This window comes from Sporisorium graminicola, chromosome SGRAM_1 (assembly GCF_005498985.1).
Source record: "Sporisorium graminicola strain CBS 10092 chromosome SGRAM_1, whole genome shotgun sequence".
Classification (NCBI taxonomy): domain Eukaryota; kingdom Fungi; phylum Basidiomycota; class Ustilaginomycetes; order Ustilaginales; family Ustilaginaceae; genus Sporisorium; species Sporisorium graminicola.
Genome location: NC_043719.1, coordinates 769,062 through 787,466, shown reverse-complemented (window position 1 = coordinate 787,466; position 18,405 = coordinate 769,062). Strand labels below are relative to the sequence as shown.

At 57.5% G+C, this 18,405-nt stretch overlaps 8 protein-coding genes across 8 annotated transcripts; 4 read left to right on the top strand and 4 right to left on the bottom strand.

The window, feature by feature from the left end:
- Nucleotides 1-290: 290 nt before the first annotated feature.
- Nucleotides 291-1,736, top strand: EX895_000313 (uncharacterized protein; the record flags this gene model as incomplete). Its single annotated transcript, XM_029880914.1, has 1 exon — nt 291-1,736. The coding sequence occupies one exon, from the start codon at nt 291-293 to the stop codon at nt 1,734-1,736; it is 1,446 nt and encodes a 481-aa protein (XP_029742300.1).
- A 189-nt stretch (nt 1,737-1,925) lies between these two features.
- Nucleotides 1,926-2,826, bottom strand: EX895_000312 (uncharacterized protein; the record flags this gene model as incomplete). Its single annotated transcript, XM_029880913.1, has 2 exons — nt 1,926-1,970; nt 2,077-2,826. The coding sequence occupies 2 exons, from the start codon at nt 2,824-2,826 to the stop codon at nt 1,926-1,928; spliced, it is 795 nt and encodes a 264-aa protein (XP_029742299.1).
- A 239-nt stretch (nt 2,827-3,065) lies between these two features.
- EX895_000311 (uncharacterized protein) lies at nt 3,066-4,156 on the top strand (the record flags this gene model as incomplete). The annotated part of the gene is made up of 2 exons (XM_029880912.1): nt 3,066-4,058; nt 4,154-4,156. 2 exons carry the CDS (start codon nt 3,066-3,068, stop codon nt 4,154-4,156), a joined length of 996 nt encoding a protein of 331 aa, XP_029742298.1.
- Nucleotides 4,157-4,442: 286 nt separating this feature from the next.
- Nucleotides 4,443-6,845, bottom strand: EX895_000310 (uncharacterized protein; the record flags this gene model as incomplete). The annotated part of the gene is made up of 1 exon (XM_029880911.1): nt 4,443-6,845. One exon carries the CDS (start codon nt 6,843-6,845, stop codon nt 4,443-4,445), a length of 2,403 nt encoding a protein of 800 aa, XP_029742297.1.
- A 711-nt stretch (nt 6,846-7,556) lies between these two features.
- EX895_000309 (uncharacterized protein) lies at nt 7,557-9,572 on the bottom strand (the record flags this gene model as incomplete). The annotated part of the gene is made up of 1 exon (XM_029880910.1): nt 7,557-9,572. The coding sequence occupies one exon, from the start codon at nt 9,570-9,572 to the stop codon at nt 7,557-7,559; it is 2,016 nt and encodes a 671-aa protein (XP_029742296.1).
- Nucleotides 9,573-10,316: 744 nt separating this feature from the next.
- On the top strand, nt 10,317-11,204 carry EX895_000308 (uncharacterized protein; the record flags this gene model as incomplete). The annotated part of the gene is made up of 3 exons (XM_029880909.1): nt 10,317-10,493; nt 10,585-10,740; nt 10,824-11,204. 3 exons carry the CDS (start codon nt 10,317-10,319, stop codon nt 11,202-11,204), a joined length of 714 nt encoding a protein of 237 aa, XP_029742295.1.
- A 651-nt stretch (nt 11,205-11,855) lies between these two features.
- EX895_000307 (uncharacterized protein) lies at nt 11,856-13,487 on the top strand (the record flags this gene model as incomplete). Its single annotated transcript, XM_029880908.1, has 2 exons — nt 11,856-13,292; nt 13,377-13,487. 2 exons carry the CDS (start codon nt 11,856-11,858, stop codon nt 13,485-13,487), a joined length of 1,548 nt encoding a protein of 515 aa, XP_029742294.1.
- Nucleotides 13,488-14,422: 935 nt separating this feature from the next.
- On the bottom strand, nt 14,423-18,349 carry EX895_000306 (uncharacterized protein; the record flags this gene model as incomplete). The annotated part of the gene is made up of 1 exon (XM_029880907.1): nt 14,423-18,349. One exon carries the CDS (start codon nt 18,347-18,349, stop codon nt 14,423-14,425), a length of 3,927 nt encoding a protein of 1,308 aa, XP_029742293.1.
- Between the last annotated feature and the right edge of the window lie 56 nt (nt 18,350-18,405).

Here is an 18,405-nt window from a genome sequence, read left to right as displayed (position 1 = left end):
TAAACAAATGTAAGGATTAACATCAATGTGCTTTGACGGGCATACATTGTCAACGGGTTTGCCATTGTCATTGTCTATGCGTGTGACGGTTGAATCTTGAGCTGTGTGATACGCAACTGCTCGGCAAAGCGTGACGAGCCTCGGAAGTCGGCTCGAGCAAATCTTCTCGAAAAGCAAAAAATCACCGAAGCCCCTTCTTCTGTTTCTTCTCCACACGTTTTTTCCCCTCTCAAACCTCCTTCTACACTTCTTTAGATCCTACGCACCTAGAGCTAGATAGAGAAACAGAGATGGTTGCGGACTCGACAGCATCCACCTCTGCTGCTGCTGTGGCGTCGGCGCCAAGCGGTGGCAGCGCACGAAAGCGCATCCGAAAGCGTTCGCGAAAGAGCAAGTCCAACACAAACGATGCTGCTGGCGCCGACGAGTCGTCAGATGAAGAGCAGCCTACAACCACTATCACTACCACCACTACCACTGCTGCAGCAACATCAGCACCGCTGTCAAAATCCGCGGCCGCTACAACCACATCTGCCAAGGCCCCCTCCGCCTCTACGTCAAAGACCACCTCAGCCTCAACCTTGACCGCAATTAACCCGCACAAACCGTCGTTCATCACACGCCCCACCACGACGGGAGGACGCAAGTTCACCGTCTCGGTCGCCATCCCGGGTTCGATCGTGCTCAACGCGCAATCACCGGAGCTGCAGAGTCGACTGGCGGCACACATTGCGCGTGCGTGCGCGATTTTCAGTGTTGACGAGATCGTCGTGTTCGACGAAGGCGAGGTGAGGACAGGCGAGGGCGACTTGTACCAGCATCGGCATAACCAGCAGAGCAGGGGGACTAAGCGGCGCTTCACTCAGGGAGGCGAAGGTGAACAGGAGCAGGAGGTGGATGGTGAGGGCGAGGAAAAGGAAAAGGCAGGGTTTGATCCGCATACGTATCTGGCTAGGGTGCTGCAGTACCTCGAGACGCCGCAGTACTTGCGCAAGGCGCTGTTCCCGATGCATCGCGATCTGCGGCTGGCCGGGCTGATGCCGCCGCTCGACTGCCCGCACCACCTACGCTTCGAGGACCAGAGCGAGTATCGCGAAGGTGTCACGGTCGATACACCGCACTGGGCGAACCGCAGTCGCGGGCAGAACAGCGTCTACGTTAATGTCGGGTTGCGCGATCCCATCGAAGCTGACCTGCCTCCGACCGCGCACGTGGACTCAGGCACTAGGGTCACAGTCAAGATGCCAATGACCAACTACGATCGCGGCCAAGTCGTCTCCCCGCGCGAACCGGTCGAACGTCTGGGCTGGTACTGGGGCTACAGCGTCCGCCTGGCGTCCTCGCTCTCGTCGGTCCTCACAAGCTGCCCTTTCTCCACGGAGGCCGCCTACGACCTGGTCATCGGTACATCCGAACGCGGGGTCTCGCTCACAGACCTCGCGCTGGCCACTGCCAACTCGACCCCCGTCGCGCTCGCGTCGGGCGAGACCGTGGAGCCTCTCCCGCAGACGTTCGAGCATGCGCTTGTGGTGTTCGGCGGGCTCAGTGGGCTGGAGCTCGCCGTGGAGCAGGATGCCGGGATCCAGTTGGATCGGCATTCGGCGAGCCAGCTGTTCGATGCGTGGATCAACGTGGCCGAGAACCAGGGGTCGAGGACGGTCAGGACCGAGGAGGCCATTATGATAGCGCTCGCGAGGATCAAGCCGATTCTGGACGAGGTTGCGTCGAGGAGGTAGCTGCGCAGTTGCTTTACACGCAAGAAGAGCAATGGCAGAGCAATTCGGATGATGCCACATGTGTGTTATTACAGATCGCATTGGTGAGAGCGTGAAGAGTGAGACTTCGATGAGCGGTAAAGGGTGCGGATGTCGGGAAAAAGTCGGTAGTGCGAGCTGAAGATGAAGTTGCAAGATGCCGAGGAAGGATCACACGTCGGCGTCTTGATCGTCGTCGTCTCGGAACCTCGGGTTCTGATACACGTCCGAGCCCAAAAAATACAGAGAGAAGCGTTGTTGTGTCAGTAAGATCACTACACCCTGAATGTATCCGGGGAAGCATTGAAGTGAGGGACTTTACCTTTTCGCTCTTGCCATAGAGCTCCTGGTCCTCCTCATCATCGTAACTTCTCTCCCTCTTGGCCAATCTCTTTGGCTGTGCATCCCACCCATCGCCCGCCGCCGCCTGCGGATCACCCGCATGCCCTCTCGCATCACCCTCCAGCTCGCTATACAGATGTTCAGCGCCCGTGGGGACCATGCCACCACCACCGGCGTCCATGCCCGCCGTGGCCTCCTGGTACAGCTGCTCCCTCTCCGTGCGTCTCGCCTGTTCGGCCTCGATCCTCTTGCGCTCCTCTTCCTCGCGCAGCCTGTTGTGTCCCCAGCCGCCGCGGCCCGCATCATACTCTTGCCTGTACTCGTCCCTGACCTGCCCGCCGCTTCTGCCTCTCCCGTACTGTCGCCCCTCCTTGTAGCCCGGATCGATATCGCACCGAATCACACGTTCGTCGACTTTGGTCCCGCTAACGTAGCGCATGCAGTCGACCGCCTCGGCGTGCGTGTAGAACTCGACGAACGCGAATCCACACGGAGTCTTGGTGTTGCGGTCGAGACCCATGATGATGCGCTTGATACCGCCACCGGAGGAGACCGAGGCGACGCGCCCGAATACTTCGTAGATCTGCTCCTCGGTGGTGTAGAACGAAAGGTTGCCGAGGTAGAGCGTTGCGGTCTGGCGGAGCGCGGCTTGCTGCTCGTGTTTGCTGTGCGAGGAGCGACTGTCGCGGTACGAGGAGGGCGCGTCGAGGGGCTCTAGGATGTGCGACATCGTGCCGGATGAGGTGGGTGCCGCTTGTGAGAGAACGTCTGCTGTTGATGCGGTCAAACGGTGAGAGGTGGTGGGTGTAGTCAACGAGCAAGATATCATCTTGCCGGCGTTGTTCTTGCGGTCTGTACATCGTCTGTAGTCCGAATTCCGAAAACCAGTCCAAAAAAAGTCGAGAAGATTTCCTCCACACCCCATTCCTCCTCCTCCTCACCATACCACCCTTCACCAACGACCCAGCCATGACGGACCCAAGCGTTACCACCGGTGACGACATCGCATCGCCCTCCTCGGAACCCCTTACACCACCTCTCGAAGCGCTCTATTGGACCCAATACGGCACATGGTACCCGATCTTTCGCAAACATGCCCCCAAATCCACAGTGATAGACATCGAGACGGTGCAACCGCAGCTGCTCGAATGGCTGAACAGCGATACATTTGTGCTTCCTGATGGAAGTGGACCATCCGCTTCGTTCTCTTCTGATGATGCTTCGTCAGAGTTCTCGGACGAGGATTGTGGCGAGGCGGAGGAAGAAAAATCGGAAGAGGAGGAAGAAGAGGTGGTCAAGCTGGAAGCATTAGATACAGCCATTCGCGCCGTGATCGCTAAGTACGACGGAGCGGCGGTGTTTCCAAAACTCAATTGGAGTGCTCCGTTGGATGCAGGCTTTATGCTGCCCGGCAACAATCTGCAGTGCTTGCATCCGGAAGACGTGTACCTCCTCCTCAAGAGCAGCGAGTTCGTCGGTAGGGATCTCGAGCAGATCGCACACCTTGCTAGCTCCACCCCGAATCCAACACCTGACCAGCCCCTACGCATGCGTCCGCAGCTGGTGCTCAAGAAGTGGTTCCCGCTCAACAAGTCGTACGAGTTCCGCTGTTTCGTTCGCTCGCGCCAACTGCTTGCAATCACACAACGCGACGTGACGTTCTACGAGCACCTCCAATCCCCGCATCTGCAGTCCCGGATCAAATGTGCTGTCTGGGACTTTTGGGAAGAAACGTTTGCAGAGGAGCAGAAGTGGGGACTGGCGGATTACGTGCTGGACGTGTATCTGACCAAAGACCTCGGTCGGGTCTGGCTGGTCGATGTCAACGCTTGGTTACCGCGTACCGACCCACTGTTGTTCGGGTTCGAGGAGTTGGATGCGCTGCACGTGCGGGAGAAGTCCCAAAGGTGGGACAGTGATGACAAGGGGGAGATGAGGGTGGACGAGGTGGAGGATCGGGTGGTGAGATTACAGCTGGACCCCTCGAACAAAGAACCTGCCGAGGAAGAGGAGGTAGAAGGCTGGACAGAAGCAGACGTAGAATTCCGCGTACTCAGTGATCGACGCATGCAGAGCTCAGGCGGAGCCGGCGCCACGTACAGCAGCAACATGGTGCCCAAGGACCTGGTCGAGTTCGCCAAATCTGGCTCCAGCTCCAACGGCAGCACTCAAAACATGTCTGTGGACCAAATCGTGCAACGGTGGAACAACCAGGTCGACTCTGAACAGGAGCAGTGAGGCCTCAGAACCGTTTCCACGATGTATTACTAGTCTTGTAGCAGTATTGTACAATAGCCTTTCCTCTCCTTTCCTCGCCTTGCCTAGTTTCGTGCGCGTGTGTGCACGTCAGTCGTACATCCCATCGGCCCCGTCCGCTTTTCCCGCTTCTACACTCTTCTTCCCTTTCCTCGCACCGCCCTTCTTCCCCGCCTTTACGGGCGACTTTCTCTTACTCTTGCTCTCCTGCGCCTCCTCATCCTCGTCTTCACCCTCGTCCTCCAGACCGCCGTTCTGATCCGCACTGCTTGCACGCACACCGAACCGTAATTCCTCATCATCGCCTTCCTCGTCATCCTCCTCACCATCCACATGCGACGCCCACCACTCCTGCACCTTGATCGCTAATAACCGGTCGATATCCGGGACGGGCTGATTCGCTAACCCATTCCAGCCGAACTTGTTGGCCACCGCGAGTCGCGCGCGATTCCTCCTTCCTAGCAAGCCCTTATACTGTTCGACCAACGCACCCATATGGTCCAGACTCTTCATCAGCACAACCGCTTCCGACCTTGGCCCCGCGCGCCCGTCAATCTTCTCGCCATCGATCTCCACCCCGCCTCCACCGGCGTCGCCCTCACCCTTCTTTCCCCCCGTTCCCGCCTTCTTCTTCTTGGGACTCTTACTCTTTCCTCCCGCCTCGTCGTCGTCCTCCGACGCACTCTCATCATCATCGCCGCGCGGCTTCTTGGTCGCCTCCCTCTCCAACGCCTCCCTCAAACTAGGCACGATATCGCACAGCAACTCGTAGCCCTTGCGAATGTTCGCACGCCGCTTCTGCTCGGACGCAATGTGGTTCGCCTTCTTCTCCTCGGTGGTGAGCAGCGTGTGCTGCTTCTTCTCGCGCTCCGCCTCCTCGGCGTCTCGTTTGAGACTCTCCTCCGTGGGTTCCGGCTTGATCTCTAGCCCGGTACTGGCGTCGATGAGGCCGTCGTCGATGTGCTGCTGGCGGAGCATCTCGAGGTGTGGCTGCGTTCGCTTTTCCATGCGTGCGGGTGTGAAGTACGGATGAAGGTTCGAGGGCAGTATGCGCATTGCTCCATCTAGATCCAGGTCGAGGTTGGCCAGGTCGCCCAGGGCGCGGATGACAGCACCCGAGGGCCCGGAGTTGAGCGAAGATCCTTGCGTCGGTGCTGTCTTGGGCGCACCGCTCGAGGTCCGCTTGGTACCCACGCCACCAGCTGAACCGGAAGGCGAAGCAGATGAGCCAGCAGCCCACGCCGCCGCCGCAACCCGACCAGCCTTGCCTGCACCCGCCTCTGCACCTGCTGTTGGTGTGCGCGATGCTCGTCGTCCTCTGGGAGTCGAGTTGCCACCTGCAGCGTTTGCATCCGCTCCTACTATCGAGGAAGCAGCACCCAACCCGGCATCGCCGTTCAGCATCGCCAGAGCTTGTGCCGAAAAGCCGCCGGGTAACGAGCCACCGCCTGCACCCCCGGCCGGAGGCCCCTCTTGGTGATGCAGATGCTGCGGTTGTGCCGATGCGTCGCCTCCTTGCTGCATGGTACCAAAGTTGTGACTGCTCGGGAACTGGGCACCCAGCATGGCGAGACCGGCCTGGTGCTCTTCGACGCCCGGGTACAAGGGAGGTCGATGCTGTTGCTGTTGCAGCTGTTGCTCCATGTGCTGCTGCTGCTGCTGCTGCTGCTGTTGTTGTTGCGGCAATATATGCTGGGGAGTCTCGAACAAAATGTTTTCATAAGGGACCGGACGGCCGATCACCGAGGTGCTAGATCGTCGATGGTGTTCATTTTGCAGCATGAGCTGGAGATGAGGCGTAGAATATGGGAAATGCTGCTGGAGAAGCGGTTGCTGTTGCGGCTGACCGCGACTGGCCTGAGCCTCGAGAAACGACAGCTGCTCCATCTGCCACGCCTTGTTCTTGCCATAGCCGGCGGCTGCTGCCGAGGGACCCGAAAAGGAAGCATGACGACTACCGTGGTTCGGATGCGCATAGCTGTCGTGCAGATGGCCAAAGTAAGACGGACTGGATGCGTTGCCTGCACCAACCGGCGGCGTGGTGCCCGTCGGACGGTGGCCGTACAAGTTGAAGCTGTTCATCCTGTGCGCTGCTGCTACATTACCGTACACATCAGAGGCTTGCTGACCAGGCGAGGAGGTGCTGAAGGCTAGAGGTGCTGACGATGGTGCAGATGCAGCCGGCGCTTGCGAGGCGAGGTGGTCGTGCGTAGAAGCGATGTTGGGCGGCAACAAGGACGGAACCTTGAAGCCGGGAGCGCCGATGGTAAAAGGATCGAACGACTCAGCAGAAGAGAGAGAGTCAGTGATGAATTTGGACTCTTCGTGACTGAACAGCTGGCCGGATGCGGGTGCTGCTGACGTAGATGTAGAGGAAGATGGATCTGAGAAACCCGTGTTGCTCGTGTATGCGTGAGCCGCAGTGGGGGTGAGGGACGCCGAAGAGCCCGAATCGGGCGAAGCGGATGGCGGGTGGGTTGCGGCGAACGACATCACTGTTGCTTGTTTGGCCTTGAATGAGAGAGAGGCGTCGTCGAATGATGCTAAATGACACCCGTGATGAAAATGGCCAGCCAGCTAGCCGGCACAGAGGAAGGGAACGCGGACCGGTAAAGTGGGCGCGTTGGCTCTGAGGCGCTGTGATATCAGCTGGAAAGAAGCATGTGTGCGCTGAACGAAGCGTTGACGGGCTGCTGCTTGTGTGATACTTGGTTGCAGCTGCTTAGCCACTTGCGGATTCGGCGTTCGGTCTACGGAAGAAGCCGGGGTTGCCAACACCTGGCCGGAGATGCTTTCGTAGACGTCGAGACAAAGGATGATGCTAGGAGTGAACGATCGATGCAGGAGATGGAAACAAAGCAGATGCAATGCTGGCTCGAAATGGTGATGGTGATGATCTAAAGCGGAGCGGCAACGAGTGATGGGTCAGAGACAAGGAGAAAGAATGCATTACACGCTCGACTTGGTCCGCGTGGCCAATGTGACTCCGCAGCACAGAAATTCCGGCAATTTGGCAGAGCCCATCCACTTTTCACACGCCGCTTTCGGGTCGCAATCAATTACTAAAGTCCAGCTCACACTGTCTCACACACTCTCTGCGTCTCCCTCTCCACACTCTTTTGTATGCATAGAATACGCCTCGTCGCATGAGCCGAACAGCAAGGGCCAACATGGATTGTTGCAACTCCATCGCTTTCCTACAAGCTAAACGTCCTCGTCTGTCGTGGTTGTAGGGCTGCCCACCAATCCAACATCCGCCTCCCGCAGCTTGGCCGCCAATCGCTCCTCTTGGCTTCGCTGCTGGCTGTGCGATCGTGTGAACGATGGAACTAATGTCGCCGCCTCGCTGGTTCCATCTGCAAGCTGGTCTGAGTGTCGCCCGGCATCGACTGCCACCGATATCTTGGGGAGCGTGCGCACCCCTGACGCTTCGGTCTTGACTGGCGTTAGCGAAGGCGAAGCATCAAGTTGCGTCGTCGTCACTTGGGGCACTGGCAGCGATTCCTGTGGCTGCTGACCCGTAATGGCGCTCAGCGCAGCTGAAGCTACGGGCGCAGAGCGTACGCTTGGGATCCTTGCCAGGGATCCTCTATTGGATGATGTCGCCTGTGTAGGCGTCTGCTGCTGCTGATTCGCGATCGAACTGGGCAGGTAGCTCCAACCGTAAACGTCGGCAACAAACTTGGCAATGTCTGGCTGAGGCTGTCGCGTTTCCGACTTGCGTATAAAAGGATGGCTGATCATCTTGTGAGGACCCGGTCGCTTGGTCGGCTCCTTCTCGAGACACCGCTCGATAAAGTCTCGCAACGCCCTCGACCACTTGACACCCGCCGCTTCATCGTCCTGCAGCTCGGGCACCTTCATGTTGACCACGTACGAGAGCAGGTCGATGGGTCCTAGCGGCGGCTCGCCTTCCGCAGGAAAGGGGAAGCGGTTGCTTGCCACTTCCAAGATGGTCAGGCCCAGCGACCACACGTCCGAGGTGATGGTATACGCCAATCCTCGGATCCTCTCTGGTGCCATGTAGTAGCTTGTACCTGTGAAAGTGCCTGCGACAGAATTAATGAGCTCGCCCGAAACGCCAAAGTCGCACAATTTGATCTGTCCTTCGCGAGTGACCACAATGTTGCTCGGCTTGATGTCTCGATGGATGATCTTGCGTTCGTGCAGGTAGCTTAGTCCTTTGAGCACGCACTCTGCCACTTTGCCTAGCACCTTTTCGCCCGTCCTGCCGTTGCGACTCTTGACTTTCTTGTAGATGGCGTCGAGCGAGCCCGCTTCGGCGTACTCCATGCAGATAGCGATCGACGTATCCTGGTCTTCAAGGAAGGCACCGTAGTAGCGCACAATGTAATCCGAGTGACACGAGCGGTTGAAGGCGAGCTCGCGCAGGATTTGACGGTGGATCGCGGGGTTTGGCGAGGTGGAAATGGTCTTTTTCGCCATGATCAGACCAGTGGGACGGTGTCGAACCTTGTGCACTTCACCACTCGCGCCTTCGCCGAGTCGAGAGAGCATCTCAAAGTTGCCGGCCAACGCTAGATCGTCGTCGTGTCCGCCTGCAGTGCTCGCACGCGTTGATGCTACCGAGGCGCTCGAATCGGTTCTTGGGCGATACTGAGTTTGTTGCGATGATGCAGCATCAGTGCTACCAGCATTTACATCGGCGCCTTCGGGGTTGGAGGTGCGGCCGTGCCCATTGCTGCTGGTGTTGGCCGAGTCGCTGGTCATCCAATAGCCGTTGGACGAGTTTTTGCCGCCGGTGACGGGTATCCTGAGGCCGTTGGCATCGAGCAGCTCGCCCTCAGTGTCGGACATGGACATACCGCCGATAGCGCGTCGTAAGTCGTCAGTGATGGCGGTGTGCATCTGCGCATTGGTGAGGTGCGGTACGGTGTCTGGGTAAATGGTGGAAGTGGTCGAACTAAAGATACCGGGATGCCCATCTTCGTAGCCTTCGTCCTGGTAAGCATGACCGCCACCGACGGTCAAAGACGACGACGACGAGGCTTGTGGGATCACGAGCGAGGGTTGTGGTCGCTGTGATTGCTGGCTTGACTGCTGCTGAAGCGTTGGACGTGCGTTTGCGGCATCGACAGGCGCATCATCGCGTTGGAGCGACCCGCCAGGGGCCGAAGAAGACGAGGTGGGTCTGGCCGGAATCGTAAGCTTAGGCATACCCGGCTTGCGCGGCTTCTTTGGTGGGATTAGCGACGCCATGGTGTCTGTGATGCTGGCCTTCTCAAGGCTGGCCGTCGAACAGGCCACAAGCAAGCTTGAGATAAACGTCTTCTTGAGATAAACGTCTTTGTGCCGTGCCCGTAGTACGAGGCCTCCGCTTGCTAGTGGGCGAGGCTAACAGAGACCTGCTCTGCGTGCATAAGCAATGACTGGCTGTATCAATGTCGGTATGGTGGGTGATGCCAAGGTGACGAGCAAGCAAGCGCTCAAGCAACACCAACACCAGCAGCAAGCAAGCACGGGCAAGCAGCCAAGTAGTTCAGCTGCATAGTGAGCTTGCACTCTGTGACTGCTCCCGTTTCAAGGCGGACAACCAGCTGAAACCAAGGAAAATTCCAAGTCTGGTTGGCATGCACAGGGCACAGGAGCAATGTTTCTGTTTTGAAAGTGTCAGATCGCAGAGCTGGTAAACCTGCATTTCTCAGCATAATCTAAGAAAGCGAGGGTCCAAGCACTCCGAGGAGGCGCTCATCGCCGTCACTGTGCTCCACTTTGCCAAAGGCGGGAAAGCGCAGCGCGGATGGGCCGATGCGGGACTAACACGCTTGGCCGCTCTCTTTGCTACCATCACCTGCCATCATCTTTCAGCGTTTTCTTGTCTTGACCAATCGCATTGCAGAGATAACACCGGACCCCAGTCTACAGCGTCCATTTCGGCACTTCAACTCAGCCAACCACCTTTCGTTTCTACTCGAGGCGCAGCCTGACCCCTCCATCTCGACCATGAACATCGTCCAATCCCTCTTTGGCCGGGGCATGTCGCCAACAGAACGTCTCAGGCAACATCAGAGAACACTTCAGAAAGCACAGCGAGAGCTCGACCGCGAACGCACAAAGCTTGAGCAGCAGGAGAAGAAGCTCACTCAGGATATCAAGAAGAGTGCGCGCGCCGGTCAGATGGTGAGTACCTCTCCAAAGCTACAGGGAGCCAAGATTTGGGTTCAAAGATGGTCTACTGACAATGGGCTGCAACTATATCATGATGGGATAGCCCGCATGCAAAGTCATGGCGAAAGACTTGGTCCGGACAAGAAGACACATCCACAAATTCTATCAGATGAAGACACAGTTGCAAGCCGTCTCGTTACGCATCCAGACGCTGCGAAGCAATCAACAGATGGCTGAGGCCATGAAGGGAGCAACAAGAGTAAGTCATTCTTTCAATCGGAGTCCAACGTTGGTATCAGCTGCTGATCAACTCCCACTCTCTTCCCCGCTCTCTCCCACCAGGCGATGGGCACGATGAACAGGAGCATGAACCTTCCGGCCATCCAACGTATCATGCGCGATTTCGAACGCGAGAGCGCCACGATGGACATGAAGGACGAGATGATGGGCGAGGCCGTGGACGAAGCCATGGACGACGAGGATGAAGGCGTCGGAGAAGAGGAAGAGTCAGACAACATTCTCAAAGAGGTGCTCGACGAGATTGGCGTTTCCGTAGGTCAGCAGCTCGGTGAAGCACCCACAGCCGCACTATCAGCACCGCAAGCTGCGCCGCAGCAGCGTGTTGCGATCGGAGAAGGTGCGGGGGGAGCAGTTGGTGGAGGTGGCGCTAGCAAGGACGAAGACGCTCTTCAGGCTCGGCTCGACAACTTGCGACGCGATTGACAGGATGGCCTGCGTCTGGGTTATTGATCTGATCGTGCTGCCGAGCAGACCACTTCCACACTAGATCCGAAATTGCTCCGAATGGTCGCGGTTGCCTTACAACGATCTTCCACGGCATGAGTGCCCGTGTGTCTGAGATGATGTCCTGTCTGGTTGTGAGGAAGGGCAGGACAAGGTGTGCGAATGGAGTAAGCGAGGCGAAAGGGAAACCCTCTCGAGAGATATGAGAATCGTAAAATCGACGCGGGCGTTCGGGAGGTCAGCAATTCAGGGTTCAAGACGCACTTGCCACGTTACCATTCTGCGTCTTGCAGCAGAACAGACTATTCTCTCTTCGATACCATCATCTCCTTGAGCTCACCTCTGCCTCTCCACGCCTTGCTCAATTTGCTCGTACGCATCCGCACCGATATATACAGTACCCGCTGACCGGATACACCGCCGGATTGCGATTCTATACACGGACACTCGGTTGCAGCAACTTGCAGTCCAAACTCCCTTGGCCGTCCTTTACCAGCTCCGAGCGTGTGAATCGAGCAAAGCACATGCATGGCGGCGATAGAAGCAGTGCCACTTCGACCAATCGAAGGCACCCACCCTTCCCCATCAATACACTCTGACCAGACCAACAACATCCGCCACACGCCCAACATGGTAACAGGCACGCCCCACATTCCCACCTCCCTCCCTCCCAGCCCCTTGCCGCACTCAACCAAACGCATATCATACCGCCTCAATATCGCCTTCTTTCTGTTCGGCCTACTCAACAACTCGCTGTACGTCGTCATTCTCACCGCAGCACTCGAGCTCCTCCCACAAGGCGTGCCTACCGGCCTCGTGAGCTTCGCCAACATCTTCCCGGCGCTTATCGCAAAGGCGGTGTGGCCGTATGTGCTGCGTGGCGAGGTGCGGTATGCGAAACGCGTATGGTCCTGTGCGGGACTGAGCTTTGTCGGAATGCTGCTGGTGTCCTTTTTCCCGAAGCTGGGAATGCGGCTGTTGGGGATCTCGCTGGCGAGCTTTTCGTCGGGGCTAGGGGAGTTGACATTTCTGCAGCTCAGTACGAGGTACGCGCCTAAAGCTCAGGAGAAGAGGCTTGGCGGGGTACCGGTGGCCGCGGTGGCGGGTGCAGGGCTAGAGACCAACTTTGCGGGTGATGCTGTAGGGTGGTTTGCGAGCGGTACGGGTGCGGCTGGACTGGTGGGCGCTGCGGCGTGGTGGGTGGTGCGGCCTTTGGGGGTGCAGACGGGGATGGCGATCTTGAGCGTCTTGCCTGGGTTCATGGTGCTAGCGTATGTGGTGGTGCTGCCGTCGGTGGAACAGCTCTTGGGCGGAGGAGGTGGGAAGAGCGCCGCTGAATACGCGCCTGTGGCGACGGAAGACGATGCCAATGGCAGAGGCTCGCTAGACGACGCCGGCGAAGCGGACGAAACAGCGGACAACGGCGATGACGAAGACGACGCAGAAGTTCCAACTGCCACCCCAAACTTCCGCGTGCGCCTCACCTTCCAAGAGAAGATGTCGCTCCTCCGCCCCATGCTTCTTCCTTACATCATCCCGCTCGTCATCGTCTACGCCATGGAGTACACGATCAACCAAGGCATCGCGCCGACGCTCATCTACCCTCTCCCCACGCGCGAGACACACCCTCTGCTCTCCCTCATCGTCAAGAAGCTCACAGACTACTACCCGCTCTACCAGCTAGTCTATCAAACCTTTGTGTTTCTGTCGCGGTCGTCGATCTCGATCTTCAAGCTGCCGCCAATCCCACGGCGGTGGTTGTGGGCCCCCGCGGTGCTGCAAACGGGGCTGTTGGCGGTCTTGATGACCGAGAGTCTGTTTGCGTGGTTTCGGAGCAGCATTGCGAGTCCGCTGGTGATTGTGTTGATCTGTGTCGAGGGGTTGGCAGGAGGTGGCGCATATGTATCGGTGTTCTACAGTATTGGTGTCGATGCGCGGGGGGAGGAGAAGAACGTCATAGCTTTGCCTCGGGCAGAGGAGGAGGGGAATGGAGAGTCGGCGGAAGACCAGGCGTACCGGCTGGCGAAGAAGGCACAGGAGCACGAGTTCAGGATTGGTTGTGTTGGCGTAAGTAATCCGCACCCCTTCCACCACCAAGTTCCTCATCCGCACCTCTGACTGACACTCTTACTTTGTGATTTGCACACACAGTTTGGCGATAGCCTCGGTATCCTAGCAGCAAGCCTCATCAGTATGCCGCTTCAAGTCTCGCTCTGCAACTCGCAAGTGCGTTCCGGTCGCGACCTCTGTAAACAGACGTAGCATCCTTCCTACACTCTCTGCCCAAATGACTGCACCTCGCACTGTACAACGAACCCTCCGTCGGCCGACTCGCTGCCGCCGACTCTATATTGTCGCTGTGCTGTGATAGCATCTGTAGCCATTCCTTCCGCTTGTTTCCCGCGAATCGAGCTACTCGATACCATCGCCTTTCCTCTCGCGGTAGTCGATTGTAGCGCCTCCTCGCAGCGACTCCTGGAGGTGGACCTTGTTTGACTGCCTTTGGCTTGGTTGTGTCCAGACGTGATGCTATATATGTTCTTACCACCTACGCATAGCTATGATTCGGCCCTATAGCTCAGCGGTAGAGCGTTGGCTTCCAGTTATCAGGCAAGGATGGTGAATCACTCATCTCCGCTAAGCCCTAACCGAAATTTCCAAAGGTCATCCGTTCAAATCGGGTTGGGGTCATTGCTTTTTTTGGCTGCTGTGATCCTGCATGATTTTCGCGCTGGGATGAAAAAAGGGATCGTCACGGTGTAAACAGGTATGGATAAGGTCAAGAGAAAGATGCGAGCCAGCGGGGTGTAGGGGACGACTGCGACGGGAAATAGACGGTGGGAAGAGCAAAGCCATGGGTGTGGTGGGAGCGTGACCGTGCAGCTTGAGCCTCCTCTTTCTTTGCCCTTTCCTCTTGTTTTCTTCCTCTCGTACTGTACTGACAACCGTTCGCTAAACTTTGCCTCGCCGTTGAGCATGCCCGCCTCGTTCTGCACCACTACTGCACCAGAGCCTTCGTCTCACACTGGCAAAGACGAGCAACATAATGTCGACATAAAGAGATGACATTGCGCGACATTGAAGCTTTGAGCTACAATTGGACTATGTTTGAATGGTACAACATCAACAGGTAGATGCCCGACACGAAATAGTGCTGTTAAAAGATGAAGAGGACAATGCGGGACGATGGCTGCGGATCATGCAAACTGGCTCTTGCGCATCAGGTTGCGACGGACGCGGCGCTTCTCAGAGCCGAGTGTGAGGGGGACAGAAGAGGCGTTGCTGCTAGAATTGCCGTTGAATGCAGCAGCGTGCCTGCCCTTTTGTCGGGACGAAGAGGAGGTCAACGCATTCGTGGAATAGGGCCACTCCAAGTAAGGAACTTGATTTCTGGGTATACCCGCGAGGAGCTTCTCCTGCGGCTGCTCTTCTGCCGTGTGGATGCCATTGCTGGAAGCTCCACCGTCGAGAGAGAGCGGTAAAGTAGCTGTGGCGGTGGCGGGCGGAACATCGAGTCTGCTTTCTCGAGCCTCTTTAATAGCCTCAAAGTCGAGCGATGCCCAGACAGGCAGCTCGAGAGCGCCTTTGATCAAGCCAATATGCGCACCAGTGTCGGACTCCACTTGGCGTAAGAACGCTGGATCGAGAGGTGCGACCAAATGAATCTGGCCAGATAGAGCATCGATGGAGCGGACGATGCCAAGTCCCACACAGCGCGTTGACAGTCCACGACCAAGCTGGGCGAGCTGGGCAGCGCGGTCGAATGCCTGCTTCCACGTGCTGCCAGCATCGAGATGCTTTCGAGCTTCAGCGTCATCCTGAAGGGCCTGCAGTGCATCGTTGCGGTCCGTGACGATAATGGCTACGATGGACGAGTTGAGAGCCATAAGTTTGAGACTGTCAGGCACCGACGAGCCTAGAGCCAGCACACGGACACCTGCCTTGAGACCGTTGCGCACGTCAACCACAAGTGGACGACGATGCACAAGAGGCTGGCTGAAATCCCAGGTGCCTTGCGCTGTAGCACTGCCAGGTCCAGGGGGGGCAAGCTTTGTGGCATACAGATAGCTCATGATGTTGAGCAGGCGAGACTCGGCGGGCGCCAACTTAGACCCAACTTCGGTGATATAGCGGGGAGGAGTCGAGTCTCCATCGCCAGCTTCGTGCTTGTCGTCGACTGCTCTCGATGTACTACTGCTCTGATTGGCATTGGCCTGGGCACGCTGGTTGTTGCTGTCGCTATACCGCTGCTGTCCGAATGCATTTTGCACATATTCCAATTGCGAGACGCTCTCGAGCGTAACGATCTCGGGACCCGATCCAAGGATCGCGCCTTCACTGTCGAGCCATGGCTGGCCACGAGTAGGAGGCGGAACCGGATCAGACGAGCCACGAGGAATTACGTCAAAGATGTGTGTGGGTCGCAGCAGAGGCTCGATGCGTGCAGCGAGATCAGCACCAAGCCCCTTGATCCAGCCTTGAGTATTGATGACCAGCGGAACACGCTGCGGCTCGCCGTCTTCCCCAGGCTGACCGGGTTGGATGTGAGTCCGGAAGAAATCGATCAAGTCGTGCGCGGCAGCAACATAGCTCTCGGGGTCATCTCGAGGCGAGACGTCACCGATGAAATGAGCTCGTACGGGCACTCGGGGCTGGCACCAACCAGGACCGAGCTTGATGCAGTTTCGAAAGCGAGGCTGGTCGCTTTGAAGCGCTGCGGCTGGGCCTCCGGACTCCGGTGGCGCCTCGTCCGACTCACCGTCCATTCGTTCAGTCGCGTCGGCTTCTGTTTCTTCCAAGACTCCGCTCTGGACAGTGTCGGTAAGGCTCAGCAGGTGCAATGCGACCATACCCGGCGGGCCAAAATCACTCTGACCGAGATCAAGCTCGAGGTAGGCGACTTTTCCACCGATGGATTTGCCCATTGAAAGCAGCCTCTCGAGCGACATGCGGCTCAAAGTGCTCTTGCCGACCTTCTTGTTGCCGCGGATGAGTGCAACGACAGCCTCTTCCTGAGGATGCTGCGCAGCAGACACGGCTGAAGCTGAAAGACGGTGAAGAGCATGCTGCCACTTGTGCGGAATGTAGGTGGCGCTGAGTCCAACAGTGGGAAAGATGCCGTTTGCCAAGAGAATTCTCTGCCTTTGCTTTTGGAGGAGGTCGTCAATGTCGGGTTCGAGCAGCACTTTGATGGTCGAGAGCTGGTGGACCTGGCTACTGAGCTCAAGGCTGGGTGGCATTGAGAAGAGCGTGGCGAGTCCTCCAATCGGACAAACTTGACCGAGGGCCGTGATGGGTGATGACAAAGGAGTCAGCCTGACAATGCTGTCAAAGGCGATATCAAAGATGTCCTGGACGCTGGACTCGACTTGGCTGTCGCCACTGTTCTGTGAGGCGCCTGCAGCAGCCTCAGTGTAGCCGGGGTAGCGCGATGCCGATACCGACTTGAGGACTGGAAGCGCATTGCTAAGGGGAGCATAGATGTCGGCGGCACTGAGTCCTTCTGCAGAGGAGGAGATGATCGCGCCTCCCATCTGTACACTGCCTCGAAGCACCTCGAGATGACCGATGCCAAGGAAGACGAGCGTCTCTCCGGCTCGCAAACCAAAATAGAGCGCTTCCTTCCCTCGCTTGCGCTTGTTCTCGACGACAGAAAGATTTTTCGTCTCGCCTTCGAGAACCGGCACAAAGCGAGAGTACGGGACGGCATCCGAGAGCGCCTGGCGAGTCAAAGCGTGGGAGCCAAGTTGGACAGGATCCATGTCCTCTTGCTCATCGTCTTCTGCGTCTTCTTCTTCATCTTCGAGCACGATCTTGTTCGGCAAAGAATAGGGAAGCACCTCGTTGCCTTTGCGCTGGCGGTCTGCGCGACGCGGACCTCCATTGGCCGGACGGAAGCTGAGCATGGAGCCATTCGTGGGAATGGACTGACCTTTCTGAGGCTGATCGTCGTCAGAAGAGTCATCTGTGCGATCCTCGTCTTCTTCTTCGGCTTCTTCTCCTTGGTCGTCATGCTCCTCCTCTTCCGCGTCTGTTGATCTCGACTGATCATCACCGTCATCGGCATCGTCACCGAATGCGAGGAAGCCCGTCTCTTGGTCTTCCACAGGCATGGCCGACGTTTCCACATTCGTCTTGCCCCGTTGCTGAGCGGTGTCAGCAAAGTAGCGCTTTGCATCTCTGACGCGCATCTGATCTGCCGTGAGCTTTTTCTTGGGTGGCTGTTTGGCCTTCGCCGAGGAAGCCACCTCATTAGACTGAGTCACCTTGGGATCTCTCGCATCGACCTTCTTGGGGGACTGTCTTTTGGCAGCAGCCTTCTTTGATGGCGCCTTTTCCGAACGCGAAGCTTTGGCAGGCGTGCGCTTTGTGTTGGAGGTTGACTTGAGAGGAGTGTCGATCACATTCGAGGGCTGCTTTGCGCGCTTCTTGCGAGGTGGTGCGTCCTGCTCTGAAGTTTGGATGTCGCTGACGTCATTGCGATCATTGAGGTCGGAAATGATCTTTTCAAGATCCCGGGTCAAGTCCAGGTCATTGTCAACGTCGTCCGCGTCCACCTCCCCTTCCGCGTCCGAGTCGTGTCGCGCTTTGCCCACATTGTTGGACGAGGCAGGCGTCCTCTTGCTCGAGGAAGGTGTAGTTATGTCATTGGCACGAATTGGTGTGCTCTGTGATACTTTGACTTTGCTTGCCCTGGGTGCCTTTGGAGTGGAGACTTGCTGCGCGGCAGTGCTCGCAGTCGAGTTCCTTCTCGGCCTCGTCACAGCGATGGATGTGGATGCCTCTTGCGCTGTGGATGAGGTGCGTGGGCGTTTCAAAGTGAGAGGTGCTGTTATGTCGGGGGAGGAGGCTGGGAGAGGGGATCGAGCGCGCGACGCTGCTGCTTGAGAAGCGCTTGACATGGGCAGCACCACCTCGACACCGAGCTTCTCTTCATCTGACTGCGAATCGACTTGACGAGAGCTGGATGCTTGCGAAGGTCTTCTCGTGTTGCTGCTCCTGATTGTCTGTGCTTGAGCTTGAGCTTCTTGTCGTGCCTTGCGAGCTGCCAATGCGCTCAAACGAGGAGGAGGAGGAGGAGCAGCAGCAGCCGCGGTCGCAGCCGCTGTCCTGCCGCGAGCCATATTGAGATCCGCAGCTCTCCAGAGTGGGAGCGCGACGAGAGAGATCCCAAGATGAT